This window comes from Apostichopus japonicus, chromosome 8 (genome assembly GCF_037975245.1).
Source record: "Apostichopus japonicus isolate 1M-3 chromosome 8, ASM3797524v1, whole genome shotgun sequence".
NCBI lineage: Eukaryota > Metazoa > Echinodermata > Holothuroidea > Aspidochirotida > Stichopodidae > Apostichopus > Apostichopus japonicus.
Window position 1 is genome coordinate 31,398,341 of NC_092568.1, and position 22,616 is coordinate 31,420,956.

At 36.7% G+C, this 22,616-nt stretch overlaps 1 protein-coding gene across 2 annotated transcripts; it reads right to left on the bottom strand.

Annotated features, from left to right (window-relative positions):
- Positions 1–1,391: 1,391 nt before the first annotated feature.
- On the bottom strand, positions 1,392–21,325 carry LOC139971581 (E3 ubiquitin-protein ligase synoviolin A-like). Of its 2 annotated transcripts, none has more exons than XM_071978195.1 (14): positions 20,585–21,325; positions 18,996–19,088; positions 18,076–18,228; positions 17,599–17,647; positions 16,456–16,559; positions 14,779–14,905; positions 14,047–14,146; positions 11,638–11,703; positions 10,371–10,642; positions 9,221–9,409; positions 7,886–8,038; positions 6,148–6,331; positions 5,399–5,550; positions 1,392–4,713 (listed from the first exon to the last, which is right to left on the bottom strand). In XM_071978195.1, the coding sequence occupies exons 1-14, from the start codon at positions 20,720–20,722 to the stop codon at positions 4,571–4,573; spliced, it is 1,923 nt and encodes a 640-aa protein (XP_071834296.1). In that variant the 5' UTR covers positions 20,723–21,325; the 3' UTR covers positions 1,392–4,570. The 2 variants fall into 2 exon arrangements, with proteins under 2 accessions (XP_071834296.1, XP_071834295.1); XM_071978194.1 differs by having other exon boundaries at positions 5,399–5,574; positions 20,585–21,322.
- Between the last annotated feature and the right edge of the window lie 1,291 nt (positions 21,326–22,616).

Here is a 22,616-nt window from a genome sequence, read left to right on the forward strand (position 1 = left end):
CCAAGTTGCGTTTTGATAATTTCACAATAGATTCGTTGGAAGACTGAAATAACCACGGCATATTAAGTACATGTTACATGCACTACAGTACAGTTTTATGATTGACACGTGCTCGCGTCCAGACTCAAGTTTTCTCCTGGGTGACTTTTCAAATATAATTTACACCTTTGTCGCGCATTATTCGACTGGACTGTGTTATGTTATCGACGAAGTATGAGTATCGGAATTGTTCAAAGAAAGACAAGACACTTCTATAAAGCTTTACACAAATGTATTTTCAGTAATCATTCGGAAGCCAGGTTGCCATGAGACCGGAGCCTGCATGTTATATATGCTATAAACATATATGTTATGTGGTGTTACGGTAATCATGGTGTTCATGAGCTATCTGTTTATAGCTCCATGGTTGGACATAGTATTATAACTTTACATCCCCTTCTTTTCTTTAGAGATTCAATTACCTGCGTAAACCAATGAATAAAGCAGTTCTTAAAGTAACTTCAAGTCCTATTTCCCGCCTACAAAGTAATTCTACAGATTTGATTTATAGTTTGCCCTTTTTTAGCGGGGGGGGGGGGTATTTCTAACACATGAGATAACAATATGAAGAATGTTTAGATGCAACTTACAAGGTTTGGAAAATTCCATTTCCGGAAATCCGGGAGGCAATTTTGGCAATGATTGTCTTGCTAAGCTACGCGCCAACTTATGGTGGCGCTCCGCTTAAATAGTGTCATGTTAGTCCCTTTTGTAAACTGGCCCACCCACTAATACGCACATCAAAGTCAGCACTATAATATTTGGACGATAATTTTTCTCGATGTTCTCAACTGCCCCTATAGATTCAAGTGTAAAGGAAGGAAGATTAACTCATATCCGAGTTGTTGTTTTTTTAAATACAGACGTCAAATGGTGTTTTCTCAGTGATATGTAGACTATAAGTTAAGTTTATATATCTTAGGCAAGTTTGTGGTAATAATTAATAATAAATTCAATATTTCACCGGCTGATTTAGGTAAAGGAATGAACCTTTTTCTAATTGTTATGTAACTGAACCTATATCCTCTACATTTTTCGATGGATTATGTATCAGCAGATCGCCAAGGGTTTTCGTTCAAAATATATAGGTTTAATTCAGGTAATGAAGAGCACAACGTATATATATATATATATATATATATATATATATATATATATATATATATATATATATATATATAAAATATATATATATATACACACGTCATAGGCCACGTGGTTACTACAGTCCATGATCAGAAATACACCTAAGTCGTGACAGGTTTGTTGACAGAAATTCTCTCACACCTACTCACACTCATGTGTACGAACGTTACGGTTCTGATAAACAAAAACAAAAAACATTAGTTAGGTACAGAGTTGACTCATCTCGTGTATTGATAAATCCCCTCGCATTCCAAAATTAAAGTAATATCATCGTTTCAGGCCAATTATTAACACCATGACTTTATTAAATACGGTACTAAGTGAGAGCAACGTTCATGTCTTTAACTTTCGAACGGTCTGAGAACCTTCCCTTTATTTGCAAACACAATTTACGAGTTCTTTCGCAGGAGCTGGTATTACTAATATTTTGTTTGTTTTCAATGAAATTCTGATTAGTCGATAGGTCGCTCCTATCATGTATTTAACTGTATATTATCGAAACACTCGTCATCTATGGACTTAGCCAATACATGGAGTCCATGTTTAAGTCATTAGTGACTTGGCTAAAGTCCAAACAAACAAAAAGATAAAAAAAAAACTACCTAAATGTAAAAGCAATGATGTTCAAAGTAGTCAAGATTGTTTTTTGGCCGATTCTCTACAGTTATGACCAGACAAACCATTCCAGTATGTGTCATATTTTTTTTTAAATATCACTGAATTATTTAAAATCATCTGGACATAGCATCAGTCCAAACATGGGGAAAGGAGGGAGGGGGGGGGGGAGGCAATCAGACGACTTCTGAAAACATGAAAGGAAATCACGAAGACGCTTATACCAACTTTTAGTTTTACTCTTGATACCTCTTAGTAATATATGTTAACTATATCAATAGTGAGCCTACGTTAGGGAATAATCTCCTTCAATTATCTCATCAACTTATCAAACCTATCTTTGTCAGTGAAGAGCAAAAAGCAAGCAAAGCGGAAAGCGGAAGAAATTCCAATTAGGATCGGTGGATCGAATTATCTGTAACTCCCGAGTTAGGAAAGCTTGCAGTCTACACTTAAAATTCATCTCCTGTAAGCCTTCGCATGAAAATCTTCTCCTGAAAGCCGCGCATTAAGCTTACATGACCGGCTGGTTATTTTTCTTTCTTCTTCTTCTTTACTGTTCCTGGTCCGATATCCTCATCTCCAAAATGTGTTCTGCTGAGACACAGCTCCCTTCACCTCCCTCATTCCAATTTTAATTCCTCTCTCAATTCCCCAGCCCCCCCCCCCCTACTTCAATGAGTTTTACCAAATAATCTAAAGAATAGATTAAAACTAGGAATAAATTTAAGCCATTAATAAGCGAGAAGGTGAGTTCTTTCAACTCTTAATAAGAAAATAACAAATCAAGACTGTCTCATGAAAACCTGGTTTAATGAATTGTTTGTTTTGTGGCAACAAAAGAACAATATATATAAATCACCAGGATGAATATGGTTTGGTCTTGTGAGAGATGAAATAAGACCTTTCAGATTGTTTTATCCCAGCTGGTCAATAATAGTTATATGAATGTGTTAGATAGCTTTCTAGCGTGTTTTTATAACATTTCTTTACATGTCACTTCTAATCTGACAGCCCTAACATATTATCATCATGAAGAAAAAGAACATTTTCACTATTAATGGATGGAATTTGCGATCCACTAAAAGGGTAAAATTATTGTAATTGATTATATTGAGAAACATCAATAGGGCAGAGAATTGGCAATATGTCCTTCACCAAGAATTAACATTCTTTTAATTTGCCTCACTGACTGTGAGAGATCAATGCAAGGCTTCCAATTCTAACTAATCCATTCCAAAGAAATATATTCATTTCCCCGTTTTTGTATTCTTCCCACTATACTTACATTTAGCTCAATAAAAACATGGAAATAAATTATTACCAATCTCCCACCTCCAAAACAATCTTTCTTGTTTTTGTATTCCAGATATCACTTAACAACAGTAGATTAGTTTCTCAGATCTGTTACAGACTTCGCATTTATACACAGACAGTTTCTATGAGAGTTGATGTATATTATAGACATGTCTTGAAGATGAAACCCAAAACACCGCAAGAAAACCAGTGTGTATAAAATAGCTTTGAAGAAAAAAAAATTGTAACTTGTTGTTGAAAATTTCAAACATTTTGTAAATAGATTTCTGACAAGAAATGTTTTCACCCATTGATAGTCCTGTACAAAACCATGCAAGTGCTTTTTTTTTTTTAAAGGTTAACGTGTTACACATAACCAAATGAGAACGATAAGTTTAATAAGTTACACCAAGAAAATATTACCAAAAGAATAGAGACTTTTGTGTCTTACAAGGACGCTAAGGGAAATGAACTAAATTATACATGCCTTCATCATTTTTTGGTTGGGATTTGATAACATCAATAATCATGCATAAAAAAATGGATTACAAAAATAGTCTTTTTGATTCTGAAAAAAAAACCAGACTAACCCCACCAGAAGTGAAGAAAATGTCAATACCTACTCTGTTCTCAAAACTTGAGCAGAAGGAAACTAAATGTTTTCAGGAGTTTGACAGGTAAGCTAACAAATGAATTTTCTGAACAATTTGAGCAGAGCGAAACAACCAAAAGACAAATTTATCTTGTCAAATCCTATTTTGAAATTAAATGACATTATCACTGAGTCATTGTTACTTAGTTTTAAGTGTTAGCTCAATTTACTGAAAAGGAAGAGCAAGAGAATAAAAGCTATCTATTCTTAGCAACCATTTCAACTGGCTTTTTAAAACATCAAAGGCAAAACAAAGGGTTGGTTATCAAAGGCAAAAACAAGGGTCAAAAACGGACAATAATTACTATACAAAAGACAATACTTTGGCTGTATATTATATTTCAAGAATGCACTTCCACGACTCCACCCATAGACTGCTTGCCGAATAATCTCTGATGAATTCTTTTCTAAACAAGAAATAGATGCTTAGTTAAGATTTGGTTTTTTTCTTTTTAAATTTAGCTATTGGCAACATGCATGGCACTGGGGGATCACAGCCAGTATTTTGATCATAAACATAACACTGTCACCTTTATTTAAGGGTTGTGTATCTAGAAGAAATAATCCTTTGGTTGTCATGAAGGACCAAATCAGTTTCTTTCCAGATAAAAGTCATAAGGGAATTAACACATATTTTGTGGATTCGAAAGCAACTATCGTGACAACATGGACACTTCTGAAAGGAGAATAAAGGTTTATGTATTACGTGGTAATGTACAAGGTCCGAAAAACGGACAGCAAAGAGATGTAATATATAATAATCAGTGTTAGGCACCAGAGTTTTCTTTTTCCCTTTCCGTCCCATTGATGTGGTTTCTGATGTTAACTACTTTGAAGTCTCTGCAGCCGTCTCCTCCTGATACCGTCCTTGTCATTTTCATCTGGGCTTTCACCTTCAAACTCCGGGATTAACTCTCCCTCTGTAGGTGGGGTGTAACCTGACGCACCTTCTAGTCCGGCCAAATCTTCAGAGAAGAACAAGCAAAATAACAACATAAACGGTTACTACACATCATGTAGACGTGTCGCAAGTAATCCAGTGATCGGTTGTTGTACAACCAGTCGTTTATACTGAACTACACAGATCATGACTAAAATAATTGTCGAGAGGGAATGTATGAACAATCACTACTTAAGGAGCTTTGTTTACAAAACAATACTTGTACTATGGTAATCAGTCAGTGAATTGTCAGTCTACCAACCCAAACAATTGCGATCAATCAATATATTATTGATTGATCATACTGACATAATTTGACTGGTCACTGCACGTTGCATTGACCATACCTAGGTTTTTGGACAATTTATGGTAAGATTTATGGTAAGCTCATAACTAAATACGGAAATGCATACATGCACTGAAACTGGTAGGTCAATTCACTGTCCATTCACGACATCAACACATCTCGATTGGTCAATGAAAGGGGCCATTTTTCCCCATATCTAAATCCTGGGATTGGTCAATGCACGGTCCATTCAGCCACACCTTTATCCACTGATTTATCAATACAAGATCCATTGGCCATATCTAATACAGTCATTGACCGATGCATATGTGTTAAGTGCACACCTATATAAATGAGTGTGTTCACAGGAGACTTCCCTATTGAGTTAATGTATGGACTGGTAGTATACTAAAATAATTCTCACCAAGGGATGAAGTTTTAGCTTTCTTGAGCGGTGCTGTGTCTTCTTTATCTAAAGTACTGTTTGTTTTTTCTGGTCCACCACCATCTGCCACATCCTCAGCTGCTGGTGATGGTGGAGGAGTATTGGGAGCATTTCTCATATTGACTGGATTACTAGAGGGATTTGGAATATAAACACTGCAAAAAAATAAATAAATAAATAAAATACAAGGCAGATGAATATAGAAATATAGTTTCTTGCCTAGGTTTGCAAAGTCTCTCACAGCAGTCACACAAAAGAACATAAATCTTGTTTCAAGCAAGCAAGCAAGCACATTTGACCTAAGCCTACAACACTTCCATAGTAGGGATGTGTCTAGGTCTAGTCTAATTTGGATATATGATTAGGGAGAAAGTTGTATTTTTATCAATTGGGCAAAAGAAGATATACATCATAGTAATATAATAAACAGGGAGACAAGAACAAGTAACAATAGTTTTTTACATGAATCTAGGCGGATGTGTAACATGTTTATGTCATTTTAGTAATGAATTGCTACAAGTTACTTCTTAAATACAAAAAACAGAGAGAAAGAAAATTGCTTTGGAAAGTTAATGTGGAGTCCCTTCAGTGCTTACTCTATTCTCTACACAACAATAGCATATATCTCCCTGATCCCCACCCCTACCACCTCCAGCATCCCTCCCCACTCCCCTCTCCTCCCCCTACCAAAAAGAATAAGTAAAGTTTTTCTTTCATAGCCTACTCACCCTATTCTATTTACAGTATTTGAATATTGCTGCATCTGTACAACTGCAGCATCTAATAACGTTTGTATACTTCGTAAACATTCTACTCTGGCCTCCACATTCTGCCTCTCGTGTCCTTCTAACTTTCGCAGCTCTTCGTCCGAAAGACCTGTAAAGTTTACTGGTGGGACAGGGGGAGGAATACCTGGAAAAGAGATTTAAAAAAATTGAAAGGAATGCTTAACATCTTGAGAGGTCATATCTGTTCTGTAATACGCCTAGCCTTATGATATCACTTGCTGATTATTTATCAAAATTTATGAGGTATGGCAAGCAGATTAATACAAGATATATTGAATTATGATATATTACAATCTGAAAATACCTACCTGTTACTAGGTGAAACATGAACGCTGCAATACCTACCCTACCTGTTACTAGGTGAAACATGAACACTGCAATACCTACCCTACCTGTTACTTGGTGTAACATGAAGGCTGCAATACCTACCCTACCTGTTACTAGGTGAAACATGAAGGCTACAATACCTACCCTACCTGTTACTAGGTGAAACATGAACACTGCAATACCTACCCTACCTGTTACTAGTTGAAACCTAACGTTGCAATACCTACCCTACCAGTTACTAGGTGAAAAATGAACGCTGCAATACCTACCCTTCCAGTTACTAGGTGAAACATTAACACTGCAATACCTGCCCTACCTGTTACTAGGTGAAACATGAATGCTGCAATACCTACCCTACCAGTTACTAAGTGAAACATGAATGCTGCAATACCTACCCTTCCAGTTACTAGGTGAAACATGAATGCTGCAATACCTACCCTACCTGTTACTAGGTGAAACATGAACGCTGCAATACCTACCCCTACCAGTTACTAGGTAAAACATTAACACTGCAATACCTACCCTACCTGTTACTAGGTGAAACATGAATGCTGCAATACCTACCCTACCAGTTACTAGGTGAAACATGAATGCTGCAATCCCTACCCTTCCAGTTACTAGGTGAAACATTAACACTGCAATACCTACCCTACCTGTTATGATATGATAAACATCATATTCTGGTATTCTAAGGCATTGCAGTCTTTGCACAGAGAGTTTACCCACTTCCTCATATATGCATTCTGAAAACTTAGGGTTTCCTAATAGTTAGAACTTACTACTGATACACAATATCTAGGCATAATTCTCTACTTTAGCACAATACTTGTGTACAAATACTTGTCTTCACTTCACTCACCGCAATAATCACGACAAAGTCGTAGATGCCCGAGGGACAGAATTAGTACTTTAGACATATGTGGGAGACTTTAATGTTCATATACAAATCAGGTACTTTTGTTTGGAACAGAAAACAGCTCCTGCTACACAAATTAACAAATCTATGTTAGTACAGGTCTATAATACCACAAAGTCTTCCTTTTCTAAATAAATAACAACATGTAAGAATAGAGGTACCCCCACTGAATATATACAAAGCCTATCATGCATCAGTGCAAACATTGGTATAGATATTCACTGGTAAGGATTATAACCAGCAAACATGTATCTTTATGGGTGATCATGGTACCCTCATGCCATTCATGCTTCATGAGTTACTTGGGTGAACCTGATGGTAAGTGAAATAATGGCATTGTAATGATATTTGTAACGAAATGCAAAGAGCTGCTTTCACTGTTGTAGAATTGCCAACTCCTAACTGGGTGTTTACAAAGTGAAGAGAATGACTTACCAAATGGTGGCATCATTGGAAATGGAGGAGGCATCATAAATGGTGGCATGGGAGGCATTCCAGGCATCCCAGGCATTGCATTTGGTTGAATACCTGGTGCATGCTGCGGTGCATCTGTCGTAGTTGAAGATGGCTCTGTTGTAGTCCCTGGAGCTGAAATTAAATGATTTGCTGGTACTGAGCTTTAAAAATTAATATAACGGGGCAGGGTGGACTGATTGATAACTTTGATGGGAAACTGATTTCTTGCAGTACTTGACAGACAAGCTATGAAAGCTAGATTCAGTGACCTGAGAAGGAAATGGTTAGCTACATGCACTAAATGGACAGAGGGGTACATGTAGCTAGATTTAGTGCCCCGTACAGAAGGCAGGGAAGCTACATGCACTAAATGGACACAGGGACATAGGTAGCTAGATTTAGTGCCCCATACAGAAGGGCATGGGAAGCTACATGCACTAAATGGAAACATGTAGCTAGATTTAGTGCCCCATACAAAAGGCAGGGAAGCTACATGCACTAAATGGAAACATGTAGCTAGATTTAGTGCCCCATACAAAAGGCAAGGAAGCTACATGCACTAAATGGATTCAGGGGCATAGGTAGCTAGATTTAGTGCCCTGTACAGAAGGCAGGGAAGCTACATGCACTAAATGGACACAGGGACATAGGTAGCTAGATTTAGTGCCCCATACAGAAGGGCATGGGAAGCTACATGCACTAAATGGAAACATGTAGCTAGATTTAGTGCCCCATACAAAAGGCATGGAAGCTACATGCACTAATAGGAAACATGTAGCTAGATTTAGTGCCCCATACAAAAGGCATGGGTAGCTACATTCATTAAATGGATGCAGGGGCATAGGTAGCTTGAATTAGTGCCCCCCATACATAGCTAGATTTGGTGCATCAGACAGAAGAGTATGGGTAGCTTAATGCAGTAACCGGAAATAGGGGCATAGGTAGTTTGATTCAAGAACCAAACAGGACATGGGTTGCTACATGCAGTAACTATTTAATGGGGCATATGTAGCTAGGTTCAGTGACCACACAGAAGAGCACAGTGGCTAAATTAATATCCAGGTAGAAACACAATGGACGGAAAAATGTTTTAACAAGAGGCGGAACATCAATTGGGTTACTATAACCTAATGATTAAAAACATAACTACGGACACAACATTGATGTTCCTCAGTGTACGTAACAAGCCATACAGCTGTAAGTATCTCATACACATTTGACTGCATCTTAAACCAGACAATGAACAATTGCTCAAGCATCAAACAACATCTCATAGTTCAGTTAGTTAGACTGGTCTTTATCTTTTTGACTTACAAGCAGGTGTCGTTGACGATGGGACTTCAGCAGACGGTGTCTGGGACTGTTGCTGGTCACTTCCAGAAGAGGAAGGTTCCTGCTGCCCTGGTGGAGGAGGAGGAGGACCTCCAGGGGGAGCATGGGGGAATCCTGCTCCTGGCTGAAAGGGTGGTAGCCAAAAAGGGTAACCTGGGAATGGCGGCATAGCTATCGATGAAGTAATTGACAGAAAACGGTGGAAAAGTCATTGAAAGTGCAGAGGAAGAAAGTCAAGGTAAGGGTGGTATTAAACATTTTGAAGATTCCAAATATCACTTGCAATGTCTCCTCACATGTACAGAAGCATTCAATTGTTTTTTTTTTATAAATGAGTCACTTTTGTAAGCTTTCTTTTCATTTGCATCTACACGCTTGTTGACCCCTGAAACTAAATCTGATCAAGACACTACCATGTTGTAACTAAACTTCACTACCACTGACTACTACCACCCGTAACTACTGTACATGGTTTGATTTGATATCTTCCCAGTGGTCATGTTCATACATGGCAACATCAGATCTGTAAAATTCAGTTTTCTGTCCAAGAAGGCACAACTTTAGTCATTAGGTTGCCTCATCAAAGTTATCAAAAACATACTGGCTTCAGTCCCGATTCTTATATGCAAAGTAGATTATACAAGGTAACTCTGGTATCAAATTGTGATAGTTCTAGGTAAAAGTGTTTGTTTAGCTTTTCTCAAGATTTTAAATAAGTTTGCAACATTACAGAAACAAACTAATGGCTTCAATACCTTGTTCTTATTTGCGAAGTAGGATACCAAAGTGAAGTCTGTGGAACAAAAGGTGTGGGCTTAGTGTCATGTCTGTTTTTACAGGAAAAAGACTCTCCCCAGATTTTAAAGCATCTGTTTACAGCATTTACAAAACTAATTGATAGAAACAGTTTCTGTTCAAGTGCAATCAGCACTTAATGGTTTTTTTTACCTTTTTTATTTTTTATTTACTGGTTTTTATTTATTGGTTTTTATTTACTGGTTTATTTATTTTTTATTTACTGGTTTTATTTATTTTTTATTTACTGCTTTTTTTTATTCTATTTTATTTTATTATATTTTATTTTATTTACTGGTTATTTACTGGTTTTATTTACTATAGTGGTTTTATTTACCTTGCCCAGGCTGTGGCATGTTGTTAGCTTGTGGCTGTTGTGGTTGCTGTGGTTGCTGGGCTGGTGGCTGCTGTATCTGTCTCACAGATGCTCTCAGCACATCCATTCTGCAAGTCGGGCAAGTCTGTTGTCTCTGAAACCAAGATCTCAAGCAACTAGTATGAAAGATATGATTGCAAGGTAGTTTCTTGCAAGCTGTGTTCATGTCTTCCCTGCAGATAATGCACACATTGTCCATAGATGCGAGTTCCTCTGGTGTGGCATCTGGATATCTGGAGAGATGGGATATAAACAGCAGTATGAAACCAAAGGATCATAAAATAAAAACTAGGTTTGTGCTACTTGACCTTATATAGTTTTGCTTTATACAAAGTAGTATATGTATTGAGAAAGTGTTTGCAACCCTTCCCAACATTTCAATATGTGTTGTTGTATTAGTTGCTCTGTTGAAAGAATGCACAGACAGACATTAAAAAATTAGTGCAATCGTTCATTAGCTTGCTACAATGTCCAGATCAGAATGTAAGAAGTACTTCTTACGTACTTCATTGAAGTACGTTTAACGTACTTCATTGAAGAATATCAGTATTCTTTTCTTTAACACTGCGTCAACAAATTGGCTGAACATGTAGATACTTCTCAAATGAGATAAAGCATTGCATTCAACAAATTGGCTGAACATGTAGATACTTCTCAAATGAGATAAAGCATTGCATTCAAAATAGCGCAAATTGTGCTGTTGTGGATCTCTTACACAATGCCTACTATAAGTAAATATTACAGGAACAGCATTATAAACTTAAGCTCTGGCAAAACTGGTAATGACGTGACAAATTGGGGTAAGAGATACCAGCCAGAAAAGAAGAAAAAACGGGAAAATAAAGAAGCATTTTGATGTAGCTCAGTGATTACATATCACCCTGGAATACAAGCAGCCTGAGAAAAAGAAAATCTGACTGTTCATAAAATCAAGCTGCTTCAATCTTCTCTGATATGCAACGAAAAAATAAGATAAACAGTCCTCAATGTGGAAATAAGACTTAAGTATACGCACAAAAATTATCTAGCTTATCTCAAAATGGAATGAAAAAATACATAAGGATATAAGTTGATATCAACAACCCATTAATCTTCATGAACTGTTTCACAGTCCTTGTTTACATTTGATATTTTGAAGGATCCGTACATAACTAAATCTGAACATGCCGTTAATTTGGAATGTCGTATATGATGTATGAGGGTATGATGCATTACGCTTGTTACTTACAATGTGTTCATGTTTCTGATTGCTCTTCGAGACATGATGATATCGTTGACGGCCTTCTTAAAGGACCTTGAAGAAAGAGAGGAGGGCAATTCGTTAAGAACCAACTCGGTATAGAAATGAAAGCTACCACTTATAAATGTTTACGAGAAAACAGTGAGTCTTTCAGAGGTGTAATTGGTCGAAATGTTGTAGATCCCTGTAATGGGATGATAAAACAGTTCTCTGCTCCTTTTACCAAAATGAAATTTCATGAAGAGTTAAGCAAGAACACACTACAGCCAAGACTGCCTTGCTTGCGTGATTGCAGGTATTATAGAAATACGTCCTGAAGGTCGCATAAATTATGCATTACATGAAAACACAAACAGAAAACTGGCAAGTTTAGCCTCATTTGCACAGAAAGCACTCAATTATACCGAATTTGAAAATTATAGGTGTTTTGGCGTTAAAGCAATTTTTGAATGAATTGCTGATTTTTAACATGCCATATACAAATGCAATAACCTCACCTAGTAAAGTTTTCTTAGTTCAAATAATGCATATATGTTCTAAAATGTTTGGAACTTTGACTTTTGAATGTTGTTTGCTAGTGGTATAGACCATTGTCTATGCATAAGTGAGAATATCAACACTTTTCTTAGCCTGATTTAATACTTGCGATTTTTTTTTCTATGTAGGGTTTGTAAACTTCTGCGAAAGTTTTGACCATGTGCAAAAAGTTTACTTTCACCTACAGAATCTCTTTACAATCTTTAGTGATATCGTACTTAGTCAAAGCTTTAAATAACTTTATTCCTCTTCTTCCAACCCACACATTTTTAACCTCCACAATTTTTCAAAATTCTCCACACTCTCTGATATTACCCATCGATGCAAAGCAATTCTGAGAAACCACAGAATGTCATATTCCATTTTTCATCTAGGCATTGCTTTGATTCAAGCAGTATCAAACAGTTGTTGATAATCTAGCTTGGAAAATGTTATCACACATACTTCATATCTGACATTCTCTCGTCAACAATTTCAGTCAAACGGAATCTAGGATTGGCATCCATCAATCGACCTTCTAATTGCAAAGTTGTTTTTACCAGTTGGTCGTAAACGGAGAATGTGCTGGAAGCAGATATCTCAGGCAGACATTTAAACATATCAATCAATATTAGTGAGTGCGAGTCAGACCTTCCCTTCATCGTTGTCATTCTAGAACGGCTTATTTGGGTTGCCTTACGGCTGGCAGGATGAGTAATTTTATGGAAAAGAAACCACTTAGGTTGTATTAACTGTGGTTACAAGTTCTCATATGTAACTGCCATGATACACTTAACCACTGCTAACCAGGAATGATGTATTAGGGTTTTCTTTTTCTTTCTGAAGAAATAGGATGATTGAGCAAGTAGAATGCATTAGCTTTGGGGAATATTATCAGCCTGGAAGGTGGTTATTTTATCACGCTAGCGCCCCAGTTGAATGTGGGAGCAGCTGATTGGCTTGTAACTTACACTACCCGTCGGAATGTGATCCAATTAACAGTTTTAGCTCATGTTGGATTGTTGACAATTTAGAAGACCAATTCAGATGGGAAACCATGGATTTTTTGGTGGATGTAAAACCCACCTTTCTTTGGTATAAACATTGAAAGTGTTATAGGGATACAACCTAAACTGATAGAAGTTGCTTTAAATGGTCTAAGACATAACAAAATTAGTTTTGTTGCTTAAGTCACCCTTTAAATGGAAAGGCATTATTACTGCCATATCTGAATTGAAAAATTATTCACAGATCCAAGCAAATGTCGGCATTCTTTTTCCGTTGAAAAATCAACCAGCATTTAGTGTTTTTGTTTTTTTTCGACTGTAACTCAGAACTTAATATTGTTAAAACTTATTCATAGTTAAAGTTGACGAAGAATCCGTTTTAATAAGTTTTAAACTACATGAACCTTAACAGGATTTAGAATAACACTTTTCTTTGCATTTCAAAAGCCATTTGTAAGCCAATCACATGATAAGGGTAATGAATAAACTTTCCAGGAGAATCACTTCATGAATATGGCAAAAGTAACTAATTAAACATCAGCTATGGTGTACCTGTTCTATTATGCATTGTTAATACCGATTGTCAACCAATAACCATGACAGCCATGACCGGAGCCATTAAGTGCTCTGTTGGGCCCAGGGGACGATTCTGTCATTGAACACTCTCCTTGAAGTCGTCATTCTTCTTAGGTACATTTAGATACATAATTCTTTGTCCATATTTCCCCTGTTGTTCCCTGGCCACACTGTTTTAGACCCCTGATCCCTCTCTTGTCAGGCCTGGCCAAGATATAACATGACTTATATTCAAGAGAGACAAAGACCCATCGGGTCTGTCAAGTTAAGACAGATAATGTCCTGTTATAACACTTACCTCATAGTGAGATACATTGGTCTTATCGCAAACAGAGGGAAGGTATGTATCTTGATCATAATGGCAACGAAAGCAGTGTAGAGGAACACTTTGATGAAACCTGTATAGAGTAAATACAAAGAACAAAAGCAGTGTACAAATTAATGAACCACATGATTCTGAAGTTTTAGTTTGAATAGAACTGAAAATGTTTACCAGAATGACTTCAAACAGGCACATTCCTGCATCCATACCTGTACTATTATCAGTCATATACTCTTAGTGATGCTCACCATGAATATATGTGAACTTTAAGCCTTATGAAACTTAATCAGTAACAAGCCACAAGAATGTAACAAAATGTAGCAAAATGGTTTGCCATTCACTAGATCATTTATGTTTATTCCACTGTACAAATCCATTTAATTCACAGCCGACAAGAAGTCTGTACACATTCCTGTGAGCATATCAAGGCCAAGCTTAGAGTGAGATCTGATTCAGTCTAACCAATGTGCTGCACTGACATCACATCTCGACGTAAGTCAGTTTTAGATTCAAATTTTCTAGCAGGACGGACCAACATTTCAAGCACTCTATCACGGAAACTAAAGTTCATCACACGGCAGGGCTTAGGGTGATACAAAGACAAAAAATGATATGACCAGAAAGACTAGATCCCATCTTTCACTAAAATATTCCCTTAACTAATGATATGACCTGGCTTCCCATCTGTTCTCGTTATTATCACCTTACCCATTATGAGGTCAGTATACAACATGTAGACAGCTTTGTTCTCCCAAGGATTCTCACTTTGAAGATCTATAGTGTGAAGAACATACTTCAAGAGGACACTGCAGATGATTGTAAACAGGATAGCATACTGAAAGAGAAGTACATATTCAGATTAATATTTCATACAAACAAACAAATATGTCAAATAATACAAACAAATAAATATACAAACAAATAAATAAATATACAAACAAATTTGTCAAATAAACAAACAAGCTAATCATTTCCGGCCTGGAAGATTGCTGTGTTACAGATTCTATATATTTTTTTTATATATTTTGACTTTCCCACCAACATTTCACCATTCTATCTTAGACTTCTTGGCAATCCAATCAAATCCAAATGTTCACTTTAGATTCAGTTTGCCAATTTGGAGAAGGGTTCATTCACATATGTACACTTCTGATAGCTTGAGGTGGAATCCCCACAGCTCTTTGGCTGATCTGAATTTGAACTAATGAACCAGGAGACTATTTATTCTTGTTTCATCCCTTACACTGTCACTGCCATTATCCACTTGGCCATAGCACTCCACTTGGCCATATCCACTTGGCCATAGCACTGGTAACTTTGTGTAAACCTTGACAGAAAAAGCCTTGATGCCTTCCGGTGATGACAATCATATAACTTTACTTTTAATATGTCACTAAATAAACCAAGGCTATAAAAATTATCTATGCACAGTTTTCTTTTTGCTTGAACTTTCAATGATTACCCTTACTCTGGTACTATTTGATTATTAATATTAACTGCTGTAGTAATAGCATGCCAATGATGGTCATTAATCAACTAGGCTCTCTTCTGAAGTGCCATATCAGCTGAATTTCCCAGTCCTTCCCAGTACTCAAATTTAGATCGTACAATCTTCTGCTTGACTGTAATTGTTATATTAGGCAATTTCTTCTTGCTTGCAATGAGATTATGACATAGTATTACTAATACGTTGTGGAGTGTAAGCTCAGTGGTTAACACTGGTGCCTTTCAATCATAAGGTCCCCGGTTCGAGTCACTCCCAGATTAATGTATGTCGTCCAGTTACAGAGTTGTTGACAATTAACAATTCATAATCATGGACGTTAAATATGAATGTGAGAGACTGACTTCGGTCAGCTTGCAGCTTTGATAAGCCAATTAGGCTTCTTCGCGAGTTCCTGCTTGCAGGAGGATCTAATATACATACATACATACAATACCCAATGGCTAGACCCTGTGCCATAATTTACAGTTTGATCTGCAATAAATGTATTTTAGGCCTACGGTACCTGTAACATTTGATTGTAAAAGAACAAAGTATCTCAAGGTAAACATAATGAAATTGTGTTTTACTTCAGAATGGTGGCTTCAAAAAAAAAAGTGGGTGAGTTCCTGGAAGTGGGTCAGGGAGGGCGCAGTGGTCAAAATTTTACCAAGTTTGGCAAGTTCTGTAGATAGGGAAAGTGGACGATTTATGAACAATAAGTTAAGAGAGCAGATAAGTAATATCCATGAATCTTACAACAAAAAAATAATTAATTTGTGTGTCCAATTACAGGGAAAAATAAATATCTAATAAAACTTACTGCTGTTTTACTGTACTTGCAGTAGACAGTAAAATACTGCAGTGAAACATTCAAATCAATAAAACACTTGTCAAATTACCTCAAAGCCAAATACTAGCTGAACTGTTGCTCCTTTGGTGAGGGTACTGTGGTATGCAAAGTTCACCCAAAGGGAATCCAACGTGCCCAAGAATAAGAGTAAAGCTGTTAAGATTAAAAGATAAATATTATTTTCATTCATTCCATAACAGATGCTAAGGTGATCTGAAGAATGATGCAAACGATTTGACCAAGAGCACCTTGTTGAATCTGGTGATATAGTGGTAGGGTTCAGGGAGCATGTACACTCTAACACAGCATTTGGAATTTAGCTGGCGATAGAAACCCAAAGTTTTAGAAATTTGACATAGAGAATAATTGGTGTGTACTGTGTAAAATTTCTAATTATTCATTAACAAAATGAAAGGATTGCTTGTAAAGAAATACTTTACAAATGTGACTCGAATGAAGGGGCTTCTTAATCTACTATTTTACCACCAAATATCCCAGTGTCATACTCTCAGCTTAAATGGACTAACTGAACCTATTAATATACTGGTCTTTGTTTTCTTCTCTATCTTTAGAGAGAGACGAGAGAGAGGAACAAACAAAAGCACAAAAATTCATGTATGGAATGACAATTATTTTTTCTAAATTATGAGAAATTTTATTTGCATACTACATGGTTTGTGGGATGATCCATATATTAATCAGGAATCTGGGCAAGACAAAGAAATTTTCTACTGTAGCTTTGGTTACCTACTATACTGTATAGCTTAAATTTATTAGATAGGACATTATATTTGCAAACGACCAATAAGAGTTTTAATTATAGTAGGAAATTTTCACCCCTGCTTTCCCTTCTCCAATGAAAACTTGGAAAGAAGCTGAAAGGCAATTTATATAATTCCAACCATTGCAATTTTTAACTGTATAAACTATAAGGAAGTCCTCCCAAGAAATACTTTTACTATAAATTCACGCAAACACAGTAAAGTCAAGCAATCACATTGATGGTCAGAGTAACTTACTCTGAAAGGACGAAGAAATATATAAGCTACCCTCATAAACCTGTCAATTTAACCATTGGGGAGTCATGGCACAGCCTTTACGGTTGTTCCCTGATCAATGTATTCATAGCTCATGACTCTACAGTATGGACCTTTTGACAAGCTAGCAATCTTAATAGGTTTGAAGGACTTACTGAGAACTCTTAGATGGAAGAGGACACTAATAACAGGACTTCTTTCCATCTGAATGAAAAAGAAGGAAATGAGATATTTATTCTTAATTTAAGCATTACCAAATCTGTTTCCTGAACAATGTTGTATTTCCTGTATAACAGATCCTAGATAAGGCATTCCAATAAAAATAACACTACATCCTGTTTAGAAAGACATGATGTCCGATTTTGACGTGTAAAACATCTTGTAATGTATCTCTGGCTTAGCCTAACAGCAGATGGACAGCCCTATCCATACAGTGTAGGTATACTAAGCGGATACAAATTAATTGAATGAAACAGCTACACAGGACCACCAAAAGCATATTAGATTCCACAGATACAGAATAGGGTTCCATGTAACAGAAAACAACATACACTTTTGTTTCATTACACTAATTTCTTCTTTTATTTTTTATTTTTATATAAATTTATACCCGTTAATTAAAATGCACTTACATAGTCCACTCTATCTTCAGCTAACCAATGGAAACATTTTAGAAAAAGCAAAAGAGTGAACATGGCCACAAATTTGGGGCTGAAGTCATCTCTGAAGACTGTGAAAGCAAGACAGGTCTCTGTGACGGCATACCATGACCTCTCTATAAGATGCTGGGGGCAACAAAAAAAAAGGGAAAATCTATTGCATTAAATAAATAATTACAATGAGTGTGTAAACAATACTTCTTGTACCCTTTACGGATGTCAATTATAGGGAATAGTTTAGTTTTTTAAACTTTGTGTAGCATTTTCGAATGCTCTGATATTTTTTCTCTCAATGAATACTATAGTTCCTGTGTAGAAAGCTGCTACACATCTTTACATACATGTAGCAACTTGACCATTTTGTATACATTTTGCAATGTGAAACTGTATAAATTATTCCCAGATGTATCCAAACAAAAACTCAGTATTTTTCAGAGATGTTTGTAACCTGTAACAAGAAACCAAATGCCTGTATGCAAACCAACAAAAGGTTCTCCATATTTCGGACATTTTCTGAAGCCTCTCTCAGACTCTTTTTCCCCCTCTCTTGCTGTTGCTTGACAGCTAGCCATTTCCATAAAGTGACTCCCTTACCCAATGAGTAGAAATAATTCTCATCATACAAAATGCAGCCCTAGATAGATGTTCCAGAAATGTACAGTACAGTTTAGTACAACAACTAAAAAGCCCATTACAATAATAACAAGGGGTGGGCATTGGTCTGAGGGAGGTCCATCCACAGACTATTTGCACACTAACATACTGTATTTAATCTAAACCCATATTCAAAACTATTTAAAATCTCCCATCCTTGCCCTCCTCTTCCCTACTATATGAACAGAGTCCTTGAGCAATACAAAAGCAGTGCAGAATAAATTGACGGCATAAAGTACCTCCATTTCTGATGCCCTCAGCTGTCCAAAGAAGACTTTCTTCACTAATTTACCCATCAGAATTACAAACACGAAAGCTTGTATGTAGAGTACCTGGAAAGAAATATCATTTTCATGTAAAGCAAGTTCATTTTTTACTGATCTATTATTACAACAACATATTACAGGTTTATACTGTACATTCCATTATATAATAGTATGACTATTTACAAAACTTTACACCTTAGTACAGTACATAATGTAATGCAGGAGGGTGGGTGATATTTGCTTAATATTGTACAATTACATAATCACCTAACACTGGAATTTCCCCTCCATTTTTAGTATACAACTAGTGCTGTATCTGCATAGTGCATATACTGTAGTGATATGCAGTAACATATGTGTGGCCTGTGACACTTTTCATGTATAAGATTCTATATCTAAATGCAACAGAGCATATAAACTGAAATTACATTATATTCACAACTTTGATTGGTCATGTAGAAATCCCATCATGAGTTATGTACAGTAACTTGTACACACATCTGACAGAAACAATTCCTGAATACAACTGGCACTGTACCACTGTATTATTAAACATGTATATATAGCACTGGTGCAGTGTCTAGGTCTATGGTATACAGAATCTTCCAAATTGCAAACATTACAAGAGTATCAATGAGTGACCTGTGTCCAGAAGGAATCAGTCACCGCAAGACATGTAGGCATATTTCAGGGTACACACTGTGCTAATAAAGGGAGATGATGGCTTTTAACATCTTGAGAGAATGAACAATCATCAAATTGTAGGTTTCTTGTGTGACAATTAGCAAATTGTAACAGGACGAAGCAATCTGTGAGTTATGGAATCAAAGTGGAAACTTTCTACATGCCTTCTATGTATAATACACACACACACACACACAAAATGACCACAGTATGTTTTCAATGTATGTACTGGTGCTCAGTTAATTGTCTAGCCATATTTTCAATTCCTTTGTAACTATAAATATTGCTTAAATTGCACAATTAAAGTTGAAGTGGTGGTGTAGATGTAACAGTGTCAGCCCAGGTGTCTGGTTTAAATTCCCATGAAAAGCTAGCTTCTCTTGACTCATTAAAATTGTAGCCTCACACTGGTGTTGAGAGGGATCTTCCACAGATTTACATTTTTCTGATTTGGGAATTTGAAAGTGTTGTTACTTCCACATGTATTGATCACTGGTTTGAAACAATATATATTGGCCATGGCTCCAGTAGCGTGATGTTGAATGGGTACTTTCACCTCCCTCAGTATATGAGGAAGTGGTCAGATGCTGAGATATACTCTAGCAGGTTGAATGGGTTCCTCAGATCAGGAATGGGTACAAAACTCACATGTCTTCCTCATTTTGCTCTGGTATACTGTAAGCTTATCAGATGCTTACAGCTGATATATTTGGCAGAACCTCATTAAGTTACTGCCATCTGTAGGCCTATTGGAACTTCTTCACAACACCGTGCAACAAACTGAACTACACTCAACAGTAATATGCAGGCCTTGGTCTGTCATGAATGTTCTTGACTGGGGCTTATGAAAGGGAAAGTAGAAAATCTTTCTCACTTACCGCCATGCTGGGATTTGATTTAGTAATGTAGACCACTGACGGATAAAACTGTTTCTTCTGATAGTAGGCATGTCCAACAACCGCAGCCGTCAGCACAAAGCTGGCTGTGGTTAATGCTGCGCCTCTCATATTTATCATTCGGAATTTAAAGCCAGCCTAAGGCTCAAATACTGACTGACTCCCTGTACTCGTCTGGCAAAAAAGGCTGGTATACACTCAGTCTAAAGTCAGCGATCGATGCAACTAGTCTAAGTCTAAAGTAACAAGAGTACGACTGACATCTGTCTAGCCTAACTTAGGGCAGTTCCATATCTTCTTGCAACAAGGTTAATTTCAATAAAAAATAGTTGAACAAGGACGATATTCGATCGTAGGTTAGGTTACGTATCTCCACGATCTCACATTAATAGTAGTTTCTAAGTCACATTCACTAGGCCGCTGTATTGTAAGTCAGTGTTGGGCCTACGTTAGCCTACGGCTAGGTATGACTGGAGGTCATACAGCAACAACTCGACAATATAGAAATTCGTCTACAATCAAAGATCCTATGCACCACTATCCTGAGGTGTCTTCCTTCTAACTGAACCCTCAGCTCGTCATATAGGAACTTAGACTAGCACCTGAATAGCTGCAGTTCCCTATGTCAAAGCGATGGCCTGCAGTTCGCTGGTGTAGTACTAAGCAGGAGTGGGCCCTACTAAGTTACAAGCTTATGTGTCGTATAAGTGCTATGAAAGAAATACGTGTGTATAACATGCAGATACAAACGGATCTTTACTTTCTGTGGAGCAGATACAGTAATAACAGTACGATTACATCAAATTCGATCCAAAATAGTTGATCAGATTTGAGAATATATTATTCTGCCATTTTACGCTACGATTGTCCATTAAATGAACATTTTAATTTAAGAATTATAAAATAGTTGAAACATTCTGCGTTATTTCTAGCATTTAAAAAATGTTTGGTATAACATTGTACGTGATCTTATATAACTTCCCAACTGATTCGTATGTGTGTGTAGCGTGTGTAGTTATAACAGAGACACGTCGCTCAATGCATGACGTCACTATGTACAGCAACTTTCCTTCTGATCAGCTGTGTTCAATGGATCGATACGATTTGGTTCCCATTCCTGATAATTCTTGACATAATGAATTGTTCAAAAGGCTTATTTTCCTGCATACGAGTAACTTTCGACGAAACAAGATTTTTAAAAAAAAAAGCAACCATTGGAAATTTCGACATATTGTAACGAACATCTGAAAATTTGGACTGTATTACCTCCAAATTTTACACTGCATTTTCGAAATTAAGATTATGTTATTGCAGAATTACACATTTCTAGTAATTGCAACTTCTTGCATCGAAATTCCTGTCTGTCGATATTTGGTGATTGTTGATCTCAAGTTTTTGCTTGTTTATTTTGAAATATTTATGTTTTACAGCTTATTCGTTGAAATTACGGGTTTTTTGGGGGGACGAAACTTCCACATAAAGTGTAGAAAGTTTGATGCTTCATCGAAATCTAAACATTTAATGGCAAATTTTCGAGCACAATATGCAGCTCGTGAACCGAACCTTTTTATCATTTGAGGCATTGTATTGGCTAATCAGGAATCAGCTGAATGGTCATATATCATTCAGGTCGTGGAATGCATCCCTTTGTTGTAAAAGTACTGACACCATGCTATAAGGGTCATCGTGGTGCGATCTCTTAAAAGAATCATTGTAAGCAAGTTGATATCGTACTAAACAGAAAACTTCTGCTGCCTAAAAGCTAGGCTGAAATACTGGAAGTAATTCCAGTTTAGGTTGTAATACAATTATTTGCAAGTTCATTTTAAACTTTGTTTATCGATTTGGTGTTGGGCGACATGCCGTGCGCAAGTGTGACGGTCAGGGACGTCGCTAAAGGGGGTGTGGGGTGTCTCACCCCCACCCCCAACTTGGTAAAACTGACAATAGTTGGAAAATTGGAGTGCGACAGTCGCACTCTAGTTCATCCAGGCCAATTCATATATTCATGTGA

What these genes read in the sequence shown, in the direction of transcription:
- LOC139971581 (XM_071978194.1), bottom strand. Translation starts at nt 20,722, where the DNA reads ATGATAAATATGAGAGGCGCAGCATTAACCACAGCCAGCTTTGTGCTG. An exon ending in CATGCCACAGCCTGGGCAAG is followed by an intron (nt 9,410 to 10,370) that starts GTAAATAAAACC and finishes CTTCATCGATAG; the next exon opens with CTATGCCGCCATTCCCAGGT. An exon ending in AGCTAAAACTTCATCCCTTG is followed by an intron (nt 4,714 to 5,398) that starts GTGAGAATTATT and finishes TCTTCTCTGAAG; the next exon opens with ATTTGGCCGGACTAGAAGGT.